The 14,701-nt window shown below is 42.9% G+C and overlaps 1 protein-coding gene across 1 annotated transcript in view; it reads right to left on the bottom strand.

Annotated features, from left to right (window-relative positions):
* Positions 1-985: 985 nt before the first annotated feature.
* The window catches only part of GPC3 (glypican 3), a 456,271-nt gene continuing 442,555 nt past the window's right edge, over positions 986-14,701 (bottom strand). The window contains exon 8 of the mRNA XM_012474320.2: positions 986-1,549. Coding sequence (XP_012329743.1) covers positions 1,380-1,549 — 170 coding nt within the window. The 3' untranslated portion in view covers positions 986-1,379. The remainder of the gene's footprint in view (positions 1,550-14,701) is intronic.

Raw genomic sequence — 14,701 nt, 5'->3', positions numbered from 1 at the left:
TCTTGGCTCACTGCAACCTCCGCCTCCCAGGTTCAAGCAAGTCTCCTGCCTCAGCCTCCTGAGTAGCTGGGATTACAGGTGCCTGCCACCATGCCTGGCTAATTTTTGTATTTTTGGTAGAGACAGGCTTTCGCTATGTTGGCCAGGCTGGTCTGAAATTCCTGACTTCAAATGATCTTCCCACCTTAGCCTCCCAAAGTGCTGGGATTATAGGCGTGAACCACCGCACCCGGCAAAAAACAGATTTTGAGTTTTAATACTGGGCCATGGTTGATGAAAAGCCAGTGTTGTAATTAGTACTGGTGTCAGACTTTCAGTTCCATGAGAGCAGGGCTGAGTTCTGTTTTGTTTTCCACTGTCTCCAGCATCTGGTACAGTACCTGAAACCCAACAGGTACACAAAACCTGCTCGTTGAATAAATGAATGTTGAAGAAGCTCACCTGAGGGCAAGAATGAGAGTTGTTTTCTGTAAATCATGGGTTTGCTGATGATAACTTCTGCAACCTGACCCAGAGCAATGGCTGCCCATGCCATGCGGCAGCGCCTGTGGAGAGAGGCAACTCAGCAAGTCTGAGAGAGCAGCAAAGAAGCTGGGGAGTGATTTCTTTGCACTGTTTGGGCTCACCTATCTTGAGTTGGGAGAAGGGAAAAGATAAATGGAGCTACTGTACCTGATTTACACAGAGGATTCCTATTTGGCAAAGCATTTTTAGCAAAGTAAAAGTTGTAAAGAGAGACTGGACCAGGGAACTCTTTTGAGATACCTTTGGTTTCATAGACAAGATACTCCAACCCAAGGTTTGGAAATGGAGATTGTGGATTGAGAGGGAGTGGCTCTAATTGGTGCCTGGAGTCAGAATCGATTTCCACCCAGAAGGAAGACAGGGAGGTGGGTTTCAAGGATCCTGTTGGAGCCTGATGAGAATATATTGGATAGATAGTTTAGTGAGAAGGAAAAAAGGCATTGCACAGTCACCATAGATGATGGTTTGCAAAAAAGAGCCAATACATTTTTATTTGAGCAATTTATTTTTTTTCCAAAGAAATCCATGCAAAGAGAAAGAAAGAAAGGGAGAGAGTGAGACTGAAAGACATGGTAACCATGTTCTCGCAGCCAAACATAGGAAAATAATTTGGCACAACTTGATGTTTTTTTTTTTCTTTGCAAAAGGACAATCTATATACTACCACTAAAGTTTACCTTCCTCCAAAACATACCATTTGATTTTCAAAAACATAACACAAGGTTAGTCCTCTACTTAATGGCTGGAGGAGGCATACAGGATAAAAAAAATAGAAAAAAATAAGAAAGTGGTTCCCTTTATCGAGGAGGACCACAGGGTGCTGTAGGGCAGCACATGTGCTGGGCACCAGGCAGTCAGTGCACCAGGAAGAAGAAGCACACCACCGAGATGGCCATGCTGGTGAGAAGCTTCAGTGGGTAATGAGCATTCCCGAGGTTGTGAGAGGTGCTTATCTCGTTGTCCTTCGGAATCACCTGCTGCTTGCTTCCAGGAGCATCATCCACATCCAGATCATAGGCCAGTTCTGTCAATCGAAAGAGAAGGATTTGAAATGCAAGTCTACGCATAGCCTCAGTATAACACTACCCACAGCTCGAGCATGTGTCTAGACTGCTGGAAAGCCTCAGCTTTGATTCCCCTTTTTATGGGAGAGGAAAAGGCCACTATGAGATGGGAAAAAGAAGGATGTGTGTGTCAGGGAGGGGAGGGGAGGCAGTGGAAGGAGATAGCCAGAAGTGCTCCTTCCAGAGATCACAGCAAGGGGGAGTGGGGAGCGAACAGGCTTCACCCCACTCCTCCTTGGCTGCACCCACAGTGCAGGGTGCACACTGGCCCTTTGCAACATCTCCTTCCAGGCAAGGTTTTGCTTGAAGGGCATTTTCATCAGATCTTATGGGTATCAAAACATAAGATGCCATGTGGTTGACTATACCATGTGGGTGTGTTCTTGTGTGTATGTGTGGTGGTCGGGAAGGGGGTGCTGTGGGTTCCCAGTGTACCTTTCGTAGGCCCTGAACCTTATACACATTTCCTTATTCTGGGAGCTTTCCTTTAATTAGGGTTGAGGATAGGTAGTTTGCTGTTGAAAGTTGTTTTATTTTTCCAAATAATTCTCCTTTTATCTCTAAGGTCTTTTCATCCCCCCTAGAAAAAATACTCGCAAAAAAGCAAAATTGATCAAAGCATAGACTTAAACTGACACCAAGTGAATGGGGAGTAAGGAGAGGCTAATGGGCAAGGGCCTTTCGTTCTTTGACCGCCTACCATTTATGATACATGTTCATGATTCTGAAAAGAAATCAGGGTGTTATTTAGCTTGCCCTAAAGCAAAGGTGCCCCCAGAAGGCAAACCTAAGAAAGACAGTGGTTTATCAGGGAATTCAAGATGGCTGGCCCTGGCCCAGGGCTCAATTTCTTTCAGATTTGCTTTTCCAGATTTAGAGATCAAATCTCCCTTGGCTCTTCTAGACTCCATTGCCGATGTTGCTATTTCAATATATTGTGATGGTGATGTGATGCGAGCAATTTCACCAGCCAACTATCTGGTAGCCAAGGGAGCTGGAAAGATCCTTTGGGACACTGAGATGCCCAGCAACAGGCACAGAGGAAATGACTGGGATTCTACAAAGGGAAGGAAGGAAGAGGAAGGAAGAGCTTCTCTTACAGGGGATGAAACACTCAATAAGTCACAGGAAGAAAGTGTGGGGACTCAGCTGGTCCAGCACAGAGCAGGGCTCAGGACCAGCGCTCTGCTAAGGCTGGCACTGGTTAAGACGGGCAGCAAGGTCAAAGTGATCAAAGCCAGGGAGTCTAATTTCATAGACTGTGATACCAATTTCCAGAAGGTCTATTGCAATCCACACTGCCACCAGCAATGATGAGAGAACCAATTTTATGGCACCTCCATCGAAAAAAGATATTTGTGTTAATATAAGGTGACATCTCAACATTTCTTTAATTTGCACGGATTTGATTACTTTTGCAGATAAACTTTTCCTATGTTTTAGTTTACTAATTATATTTCTCAATGCATAGTAGTTTTTACCTTTTGCCTTTTTATGTAGTGGATATTGATATTTTTCCTATTCATTTTAATAATATATATTTTGTTGAACTTTTGTCTACGATCTTTATACAACTATTTTCTCCATTTTGTTATTAAATATAACCATTTTCATGGCTGTAGAAAGAAATGATGCCCTAACTTTTAAGATATATGAATCTTGGGTCGGGTGCAGCGGCTCACACCTGTAATTCCAGCACTTTGGGAGGCCGAGGGAGGTGGATTGCCTGAGGTCGGGAGTTTGAGAGCAGCTTGACTAGCATAGTGAAACCCTATCCCTACTAAAAAAAAAATACAAAAATTAGCTGGGTGTGGTGGCAGGCACCTGTAATCCCAGCTACTCGGGAAGCTGAGGCAGGAGAATCGCTTAAACCCGGGAGGCAGAGGTTGCGGTGAGCTGAGATCACGCCATTGCACTCCAACCTGGGCAGCAGAGCGAAACTCTGTCTCAAAAAAAAAAAAAAAAAAAAATATATATATATATATATCAATCTAGTTACATTTTACTCCTTTAAAAGCACAGAGTTTTTCTTCCTGAGTGCTCTTAATAATTCAAATCAAATTTTCCAGGAAACCCTCTTACCCAGGGAAAAGCAATTGAGCAGACTATAATCTACATTCCCTCCCTTCCAAAATAAATATCTATAAACAAAAAATTAAAAAGAGAAAAAGAACAAAGAGCAATGCTCTACTTGGAAATCAGAACTCTTTCTTTGAAAGGTGAACTATGCAGGGTGCATAGAGAAGGCCGAGGTCAGCTGTCAGTCGGCAAGGATAGCAGAGGCTTAGGTCATGATCGGGTTTCACCAAAGTGGAGAGCGCATATGGCTAGATCTGTTGAAAGCCCAGCCTTGGTTCTCACAGCAACTTCTCAAGTTAAATGAAGAGGAGTATTTTTAGGGTTGACCTGAATGAGAGCACTCTCAGCATTGCTTTCAGATTCCTTTTCTGGAGGGTGCTCCCTTGCCCAACATAAAGATGAAACAATATCTATTAATGTCACTGCTCAGCTCCTACACTGTTTCTTTCTTCAGATCATCTGCTAACTTTCAACAGTTTTGTTTACTGTAGCAGTTATGGCAAACCCAGAAGTTTTTTTAAATCCAGTTGTTTCTAATCTTTTTTTTTTTTTTTTTTTGGCCTGATAAGACCTCTTCTGATTTTGTTTGTTTTTTTGTTTTGTTTTATTTTTGAGACAGGGTCTTTCTGTGTCACCCAGGCTGCAGTACAGTGGTGTGATCACGGCTCAATGCAGCCTCAATTTCCTGGGCTCAAGCGATGCTCCCACATCAGCCTCCCAAGTAGCTGGGGCCACAGGCATGTGAAACTCTGCCTGGTTATTTTTATTTTTATTTTTATTTTCTAGAGACAGGGTTTTGCCGTGTTGCCCAGGCTAGTCTCAAACTGCTGAGCTCAAGCGATCTGCCCACCTCAGCCTCCCAAAATGCTGGAATTACAGGCGCGAGCCACTGCGCCTGGCCTTCTTCTGTTATTTCTATCACTTGGGCCCTGTATTTTGAAATTATAGTAATGACCCCCAATTACTGAGTCCTCACTGTAGTCCAGGCAATGTGTTAAACTATTTCTGTACATTATTTCATTTAAGTTAACCATCTTTATGATATTATAATGTAGGTACTATAATTCCCATTTTACTGGAGAGGAAACTCAAGCTCAGATTAAGTACTTTGCCCATATTCACACAGCTGGTAAGGGGTAGAAGAACTATTTGAGTCCAGGTCTGACTCTAAACCTCATATGAAGCTATACTGCCTCTTGAAAAATTCTGTATACCAAATAAACTACAGTGAATAGGTAGTAATGGATTCTTTCTTGAAAACAAATAAACTCCATTAGTGAAATACACAGTGCCAAAGAGAACTTCCAAAAAGCATGAGAGCAAAGTCACTGTTTCCACATAAAATTGACCACATACTTGATTAAGTAGTGTTGCTAAACTTTTTGAAATCCTGAAAAGCACTCTGGATTTGGGCATGGAAATTATCCTATCAGTTCTATTTCCCTGAAGAAATCAACAATGATGGCCAAGGCCATTGGATACCCCAACCACAAAGGTCCTTCTACCTTCAAAGGACCCCCAAGAATATTCAGAATGCTATCTTCCTGTGTTTCCTAAGCTATGGCTGCAGGTTTCCTGAGGCTCTTCATTCAGCAGCAGCAAAAGTTTATCACCCAATTCCATAGCCAGGCACCTGTGGCTTATAATTGATGGGAATCCCAGCAAAGCCACTCTATGCTTGGGTCACCATCATGAAGATTAGAGATAAAGGGAATAGCTTAGTACAACAGGAAAGTATTATGGAGACAGAGGAAATGGGATTTTTGGTCAAAGATAAATACAGACGTTTCTGGATAGGGGAAATGTAATCCAATTTAATTCAACAAACAAAACTAGCCTATGATGTCTCAAGCATCACAGTAGAAGTTTAGAGAAGGACTTAGTGTCTGCCTTCACGAACCCCTTCACTGACAAGGGAAATTGATCGAGAGGCAATCCAATTAGCTATGTGGCAGAAAGTAGAAAGGACTCAGCTAAAGGCACAAGCAAACACCTTGGGGGTAGAAGAGAAAGAGATAAAAATTCCGAATAGAAAGATCTGGGAAGATGTCTTAAATCAATTGGGATATCCCACTACTGGGTATCTACTCAAAGGAAAAGAAGTCATTCTATGAAAAAGATACATGAACACGCATAGTTATAGCAGCACAATTCACAGTTGCAACGATATGGATCTAGCCTAAGTGCCCATCAACCAACAAGTGAATAATGAAAATGTGGTATATGTACACCATGTAATACTACTCAGTTATAAAAAGGAATGAAATAGTGTCTTTTGCAGCAACTTGGATGGAGCTGGAGGACATTATTCTAAGTGAAGTGACTCAGGAATGGAAAACCAAGTATCATATGTTTTCACTTATAAGTGGAAGCTAAGCTATGAGGACACAAAGGCATAAGAATGATATAGACCCTGGAGACTCAGGGGAAAGGGCGGGAGTGAGGTGAGGGATAAAACACTACATATTGGGTACAGTATACACTGCCCAGGTGATGGGTGCACTAAAATCTAAAATTCACCACTAAAGAACTCATCCATGTAACCAGACAACACCTGTACCCCCAAAACTACTGAAATAAAAATAAAAAATAAAATTAATAATAATAGGGACATAATCTACACCATGAAGGATGGACAGAATTATGGCAATGGCTGAATGAATGGTTATTCCAGGCAAAGGATGCGGCTTGACCAAAATCACCAAGCTCAGAGAATGTCTGTGAGGCAGCAAGTAGCCTCCATGGTAAGAGGAGCCACAGGATGTACATTGTTGTGCTGTGTGTGTGTATCTGTGTGTGTGTTGTTGCAGAAGAGGTGGTGGGTGATGAAAGGTAAGGCAGAGGGACAAGTAAGGGCCAAATCATGGTGGATTAGGAATGCTAAAACTATTCTGTGGGCAATAGGGAGCCGCTGAAGATTTTAAAGTAAGCAAACAACACAATCTGATTTGTGTATTTTAGAAAGATCATTGTTAACACTGTGGAAGACAGCTCTAAGAGGGAGAGACTTGTCAGACACCTTGTGTTGAAATAAACAAGAAGCCTGTGGGAACAGTATCTGGGGATCAGCCAGTAGCAAATAAAGAAGGAAAAAAAAACCTACAAAGAGGCTAAATCTACACCAAACCAGAAACTTCTCAGTTTGCTACAAACCAGATGTATTATGGGAATCACCACAAACCATTCTCTTTTCAATCATTTGTATTTTTATGTTTATCAGTGATTTTCCAGAAGTGATTTTGTTGTATTAGGTACATATTATAAAATGCACATAAATTGTTTCTATCTTGAAGTTGATCATCAGTGAGAACCTTTTGGGCCAGTAAGGAGATTTTTCATGCTAAATCCAAAAATCTGTTTCTATTTGTAATCAGTTCAACTACGCCCAGAGGGTAGACCCAACATCTGTACTAATTAAACACTCAGCCCTGACTCTCATTTCACCTGCATGTCCTTTTTGTTGCAGATTAGATAATCCTTTTTAAAATAATAGTCAGTCATTAAGGTCTGCATTTTTTTCTTGTGCTGAAAAGTTTGTCTGCATTGGAAAAAGCAATAAATAGAGAGCCCTCCATCTTTGGTTATTCAGCGTCTCCCAGCAGAGTCCCTAGGAAGCTTGGTCTTAAATTCCTGGCCTCAAGTGATTCTGTGCATCTTGGCAGTCTGGAGCCCTGGGTTCCAAGCCTAGTTTAGCTACTGACTTATTATTTCACCTTAGAGAAGTAATTCCCTTCTTTTCTGGGCCTCATTTGCCCCATCTGGTAAATCAAAGTGTTGAACTGCATGACCTCTAAGTTTCCTTCTAGTGTTATTTCTCTCTGATTCCAAGGCTCTTGCAGCCCAGTGAGGGACACAGCCTGCTGCAGGCTGGAATCATTCCTCCACCTACAGCAGCCAAGGTGGCTGTCCCTGACAGGGCCTCCATAAGCAAGTTGGGTCAATCAGTTGCTTCTCTTAGGATGTTTCTCTGGTGATGTTCATTAGCTACTAAATTCTTTTTTTTTTTTTTTTTTTTTTGAGACGGAGTTTCGCTCTTGTTACCCAGGCTGGAGTGCAATGGCGCGATCTCGGCTCACCGCAACCTCCGCCTCCTGGGTTCAGGCAATTCTCCTGCCTCAGCCTCCTGAGTAGCTGGGATTACAGGCACGCGCCACCGTGCCCAGCTAATTTTTTGTATTTTTAGTAGAGACGGGGTTTCACCATGTTGACCAGGATGGTCTCGATCTCTTGACCTCGTGATCCACCCGCCTCGGCCTCCCAAAGTGCTGGGATTACAGGCGTGAGCCACCGCGCCTGGCCGCTACTAAATTCTTAATTTTCTTTTTTATTGAGCTGTTTTTTAATCTTGGATAACAGATCCTGGCAATCCATGCTGGATTGTTTCTGTTTTGCTTTTAAACTCTGGCATAACAACTTCCATTGAACCCAGTACACGCAGAGTTTTGGGGGAGAAGTTGCTGGACCTGGGGTGCATCAAGCAGGCATGGACAGGCATGCACAGGGGATCTGGGAGCCAGCAAGACAAGCCTTTGGGCCCTTACACTGGAGTCTGAGCATATAATAGGAAGCAAATGCTCACCCTCTGAGGGCGTGGGCTTCAAGGAGGACGATGCATTGCTATGGGGGCTTCACCCATATCAACAGGAGGGCAGCCTGAAAGAAGTGCTGCTATCAACATGCCAGGAGAGAGAACGCTGATGCTGAGCCAAGCATGGGGGTTTCTTCCTTGCCAAGCTTGCACCAGCAGATGGCTTCAATCTGGCCCTAATATAGCAACAGAGCAATACTGCTATCTCTGTGTTTTGCATTTGCTATGTACAGTTGGCCTCCAAGACATGACTATGTGAAACCTCAGGACATTGCTTGGCAAACCCCAGAGGCTGAAGCTGGGGAAAATCTCTAGAGAAATCACATTCATTGCAATATTGCTCACTCTGCTGCCTGTTCCCACAGAAGCTGTTGGGCTCTGCCATTCGCTCCTGAATCCAAAACAGACCCTGGTTTCCTTGTTCTCCCTTCAGCACAACTCTCTTTCCTGCCACCTCAATACCTCCTCTTTTGTGAATTTTTAGATGTGAAATGACTACTTAGACTTTAAAGAAGAAGAAAATAACTTTGCCAATGATTCTTGGGTCTCTGGGAGTCTAGATTTTCTTTTTCATAGATCAGATGAAGAGGAAGAGGAACACTTGAGACCTCTGGTTTTTAATTGGCCTAATGGGACTCCTTTTGGGAATGGGCTCATTTCACAATCTGCTTTTTTTTTTTGAGACAGTCTTGCTCTGTCACCTAGGCTGGAGTGCAGTGGTATAATCTTGGCTCACTGAAACCTCCACCGCCAGAGTCCAAGTGATTCTTGTGCCTCAGCCTCCCGAGTAGCTGGGATTACAAGTGCATACCACCACTCCTGGATTATTTTTGTGTATTTCATAGATACAGGGTTTCACCATGTTGTCCAGGCTGGTCTCGAACTCCTGTGCTCAAGTGATCTGCCTGCCTTGGCCTCCCAAAGTGCTGGGATTACAGGTGTGAGCCACCACACCCAGCCCACAATCTGCCTTTTTGACAAAGAAATGAATTGCTAATTTTGCCCACTAAATGACAGTAACACCTAGGAATGATTCAGTGGCCTCTCCTAGAAGAGGGTTTGGGCAATGAGATGTCTGCTTCATTTCTTATGGCTCATTCCAGTCTGCAAACATCCTTAGTTACAACAATGGGATGTTGAAAGAATACAATGAATTTTTCCCATTAGCTGAGGTGTGGCCTCTCTTATTATAGGCCTCTGTTTCTCAGTCTGGAGTATGTGTATCTTCAGATTATACTGCAGTGGGCTGTAGGTAGGAGCAAGCCATGGCATGCTTCTTCCTAGGGAATTGGGGGAAAGCATGCTATTTTATACTAAAACATGCAAGGCTAATGATGGAACAGAAATGTATTACTTTGAAAGTCACTGAAGACTTCATCAGACATTTCCTGTTTAGCAGGGTATATCTCAGATCCTCAGGAGTAAGGATTCACTCTCACTCTGCTCTGACGTATGGGGTGATTTAGGTAGAAAAATCTTAAAAACACTGTTAGAGACTGGGCACGGTGGCTAACACCTTGTAATTCCAGTATTCTGGGACGCCAAGGAGGGTGGGTTGCTTGAGCCCAGGAGTTTGAGACCAGCCTGGGAAACATGGTGAAGCCTTGTTTCTACAAAAAATAGAAAAGTTAGCTGGGCATGGTGGTGTGTGCTTGTAGTTCCAGCTACTTGGGAGGCTGAGATGGGAGGATTGCCTGAGTCCAGGAGGTTGAGGCTGCAGTGAACTGTGATTGTGCCACTGCACTCCAGCCTGGGTGATAGAGTAAGACCCTGTCTCAAAAAAATGAAAACACAAACAAAAACAAAAACAAAAAAACACAGTTAGGCAACTTGGGTCACCTGGGCTTTGTCAACTACCACGCTGGACCTTCTGACTCACAAATTCCTGATGAGTGAATTAGTGTAGTCTTTTCTATGGCAACTTCTTTGTTAGGAGGGTAACATCAGTGATTATCGTTAACTAGGGCTCAGACTGCTTCCTTTTCCTAACATAAATGTTTCCAGGGAGTTTCAACCACCAGCTATGCTTCACTATTATGTCTATCCATTAAGAAAGAAACAAAAAAGTCATATGGGCCACCACTTACTTATTTACATACTTACTTACTATTTATAAAGATGGGGTCTCACTCTGTTTCCCAGCGCAGTGGCACGATCATGGCTCACAGCAGCCTTGAATACTTGGGCTCAAGTAATCCTCCCACCTCAGCCTCCCAAGTAGCTGGGACTACAGGCATGTGCCACCATACCTGGCTAATTATTTTTATTTTTATTTTTTGTAGAGACAGGGTCTTGCTCTGTTGCCCAGGCTGGTCTTAAACTCCTGGCCTCAAGTGATCCTCCCTCCTCAGCACCCCAAAATGCTAGGATTACAGGTGTGGGCCACTGTGCCCAGTCTACCATATTTATTTAGGCACATCATTAATCAAATCATATTCCCAGGAACAGAACAACCCCATCCTGGAAGCACTGACAGTATCTGTGGGTAATGTGGATGTTGGGTCTCCTCCACCAGCCCCAGCATTCTCACCACCTTCCCCAGCAGTGTTCTGACCACTCCTCTGATGTCTACATGTCCTTCTTGCCTGAGACCGCCTAACAGCTCCACAGAAATCAAAGCTTATCAAAGCCTTTACTTCCCACAGGAAAGGTTATCTCATTCCCATGAGAAATGATGGGCCTAAGAGTCAGTGGAAGTGGAGGAGCTGGAGACAGAGACACTGTACAGCAAGGGCCAGGGAAGAAGATCAAGACAACTGATCTAGAGGGGGCAAGGGACGGGAAGCACTTTAAAGAGGGGCGGATCAACATGGCAAATGTTGTGTAGGGGTCGAGAAAAGTAAAGACTGAAAAGAAGCCACTGTAGATGTTAAATAGAGGGTTACGGGTGATTTTTTCAAAGGCATTTCAGTAGGATTGTTGGGTAACAAACCAGATGTAGCCATGGTGCCTGCCTGTCATCCCTGCTACTTGGGTTGCTGAGGTGGCAGGCCAGGAGTTCAAGACTGTATGCACTATGATTGCACCCATGAATAGCCACTGTACTCCAGTCTGGGTAACACAGAGAGACCCATCTCTTAAAGAAAAAAGAAGACAGAGAATACTGAGTTAAGGAGAGAGAGGGGGAGCTAATGTGGATTCTCTGAGAAGTCTGAGAGTGAGCAAAGTGAGGGCATCTGCCACCCTGACTGTGCCTGAAGTGCATGGCAGTGCTGTTAGTGCCACAACGCCTAACCAGTCTGTACAACCGAGTTTTGTTAGAAGGTGTCTCTAGAATTCCAAAGCAAGATGGCCTTTGAAGATACTATATTCTTGCTGTCGTTGATGCATTAACAACCTATAACCAGATACACAAACAGATACTTGTATACCAATGTTCATTGCATTGTATTCATAATATTCAAAAGGTGGAAACAACTCAAGTGTCCATCAACAAATGAATGGAGACACAAAAGGTGGTACATCCACTCAATGGAATATTAGCCAAAAAAGAGAAATGATGTACCGATAAATGCCACCACGTGCATGAACCTCAAAAACATTACAGTAAGTGAAAGAAGCCAGTCACAAAATACCAAATAGTAGGTAATTCCATTTACATGAAATGTCCAGCATAAAAAAATACATAGAGAAAGTAGTTAGTGATTGCTAGGGGCTGGGAGCAGGGAAAGGGTGAGTTACAGCTTAAAGGTTACAGAGTTTCTTTCTAGGGTGATGAAATGTTTTGGAAATAGTGGTGATGGTTGCACAACATTATGAAAGAAATTAACACCACTTAATTGTACACTTTAAAATGGTTCAAATGTGAAGAAAGGGGAACCCTTGTACACTGTCGGTAGGAATGAGAGCAACCACTATGGAGAACAGTTTGGAGGTTCCTCAAAAAATGAAAAATAAAACTACCATATGATTCAGCAATCCTACTGCTAGGTATATACTCAAAAGAAAGGGAATCAGTGTACCAAAGAGATATATATACTTCCAGGTTTGTTGTAGCACTATTCACAATAGCCCAGATTTGTAAGTAACCTAAGTGTGCATCAACAGATGAATGGATAAAGAAAATGGGTGTGTATACACAATGGAGTACTATTCAGCTATAAAAAAGAATGAGATCCTGTCATTTGCAACAACATGGGTGGAACTAGAGGCCATTATGTGTTGGGTTTTTTTTTTTTGAGATGGAGTCTTACTCTGTCTCCCAGGGTGGAGTGCAGTGGTGTGATCTCAGCTCACTGCATCCTCCACCTCCTGAGCTCAAGGAATTCTCCTGCCAAAGTCTCCCAAGTAGCTAGGATTAAATGTGCCCACCACCACGCTTGGCTAATTTTTGTATTTTTAGTAGAGATGGGTTTTACCATGTTGGCCAGGCTGGTTTTGAACTGACCTCAAATGATCCTCCCAACTCGGCCTCCCAAAGTGCTGGGATTACAGGCGTGAGCCACTGCACCTGGCCATGGAGGCTATTATGTTAAGTGAAATAAGCCAGGCACAGAAAGACAAATATCACATGTTCTTACTCATATGCGGGAGCTAAAAAGATAGATCTCATGAAGGTAGATTGGTAGTTACCAGAGGCTGGGAAGGGGAGAAGCAGGAGGAATGAAGGAGAAAAAAAAGAATACAAATGAATTTATTACCACTGAACTGCACACTCAAAATTAATAAATAATGCAAAGTATATATGTGTATTTTACCTCAATAAAAAATAAAAATTGGTTAAAATGCCAAAGCTTACATTCTATATATTTTGCCATAATTTAAAAAGAAAAATGTGCACTAGAAACCAAGAGGTAACAGCATCTGGGGATGCTTCCTAGTTCCTAAGGGGAGTGCACCACTACTCTGGTATCTTACTTTGTAGAGGGGTCTGTGTGTGAATGTACCTGATACCAAAGCATCCATGCCCAGTGGTATTCTTTCTGTGCTTTGAAGGTCAAGTTAAGTTATCCAAAAGAATGAAAATGAATGTATATTTGAGTGCTACCCTGAAATAGTAGATATAGATAGCTCTTCAATTGGAAATGGGGAAAAGGGTAATTTTTACCAAGGATTTTAATCTGAGGCTGTATTTTTTTTGAGACAGGGTCTGGCTTTGTTACCAGGCTGGAGTATAGTGGCCCAATCATAGCTCACTGCAACCTTTGACTCCCAGGCTCAAGCCATCCTCCTTCCTCAGCCTATAGGACTACAGATGCACACCACCACACTGGCTAATTTTTGTATTTTTAGGACATACACCGTTTCACCATGTTGCCCAGGCTGGTCTTGAACTCCTGAGCTCAAGCCATCCATCTGCTTCAGCATCCCAAAGTGCTGGGATTACAGGCGTGAGCCACCACACCGAGGCATGAGGCTGCATTTTTTAAGAGATAGTTTTACACATTCTCAGGAAACTTACATTTGCTTTTGTAACTCATACAAAGGCTGCTAAGCTGAAACTGTGTTAAAAAAAAATAAATGAAAGCATACACTCTGTCCTCATAACTTTTTAAAAAATTATTTAATGGTTTAGAGTCACAGAGCTCTGTTAACAATGTAAAAATCAGGGATGATGCAGCTACAGAGGCATGCATCATTGGGCTTTGAGCACACAGAAGAAAAATGCAAAATGTCACTTATTGTAGCCAAATCCAATTGCTGGTGAGGGGTTGTGGGAGTGAGGGAGTGGCCTTGCAGTCCCTCGGAGCTCAAGTATGTTAGGGCTTCATCAGTGTATCAGGGTTTTCGATATACTTGGATGGGAAAACCCCAAATCAGGGAACCTTTCATTTTTAGTTAGCCATGATGGACCTTACAAAAAAAAAAAAATGGACCTGAGAACTAAAATGCATGCAATGTCCTGGCAGTCCCCAACAACCAAGGAAGATGCTCATACAATAGCCAAGGGTCAAAATGGCTCAAGGCCCTGAATGCGCCCCATCCAGTAATCAACAGCAGGCAGGTGTCTTTATACATGAAAGATGAACAGCCTCCCTAAGTTATTCCATCTGAATTTGTTCTTTAAGTACTCTCTGAGTATGAAATCTCTCCCTCATTGATATGGTTTGGTTGTGTCTCCACCCAAATCTCATCTTGAATTCCCACAGGTTGTGGGAAGGACCTGGTGGGAAGTCATTGAATCATGGAGGCAGGTCTTTCCCGTGCTGTTCTCATGATAATGAATAAGTCTCACGAGATCTGATGGTTTTAAAAACCAGAGTCTCCCTGCACAAGCTCTCTTTTTGCCTGCCACCATCCACATAAGATGTGACTTGTTCCTCCTTGCCTTCCACCATGATTGTGAGGCCTCCCCAGCCATGCGGAACTGTAAGTCCACTAAATCTCATTCTTTTGTAAATTTCCCAGTCTTGGGTATGTCTTTATCAGCAGCGTAAAAATTGACTAAGACATTCATCATCAATGGGATTTATAAATTGAGGCTATTTTCCCTTAATTTACTTGG

This window comes from Aotus nancymaae, unplaced genomic scaffold (genome assembly GCF_030222135.1).
Source record: "Aotus nancymaae isolate 86718 unplaced genomic scaffold, 86718_ANA_hifiasm-v0.15.2.pri h1tg000004l, whole genome shotgun sequence".
Classification (NCBI taxonomy): Eukaryota; Metazoa; Chordata; class Mammalia; order Primates; family Aotidae; genus Aotus; species Aotus nancymaae.
The sequence above is the reverse complement of the archived record's forward strand: the minus strand, read 5'-3'. Positions and strand labels throughout refer to the sequence as shown.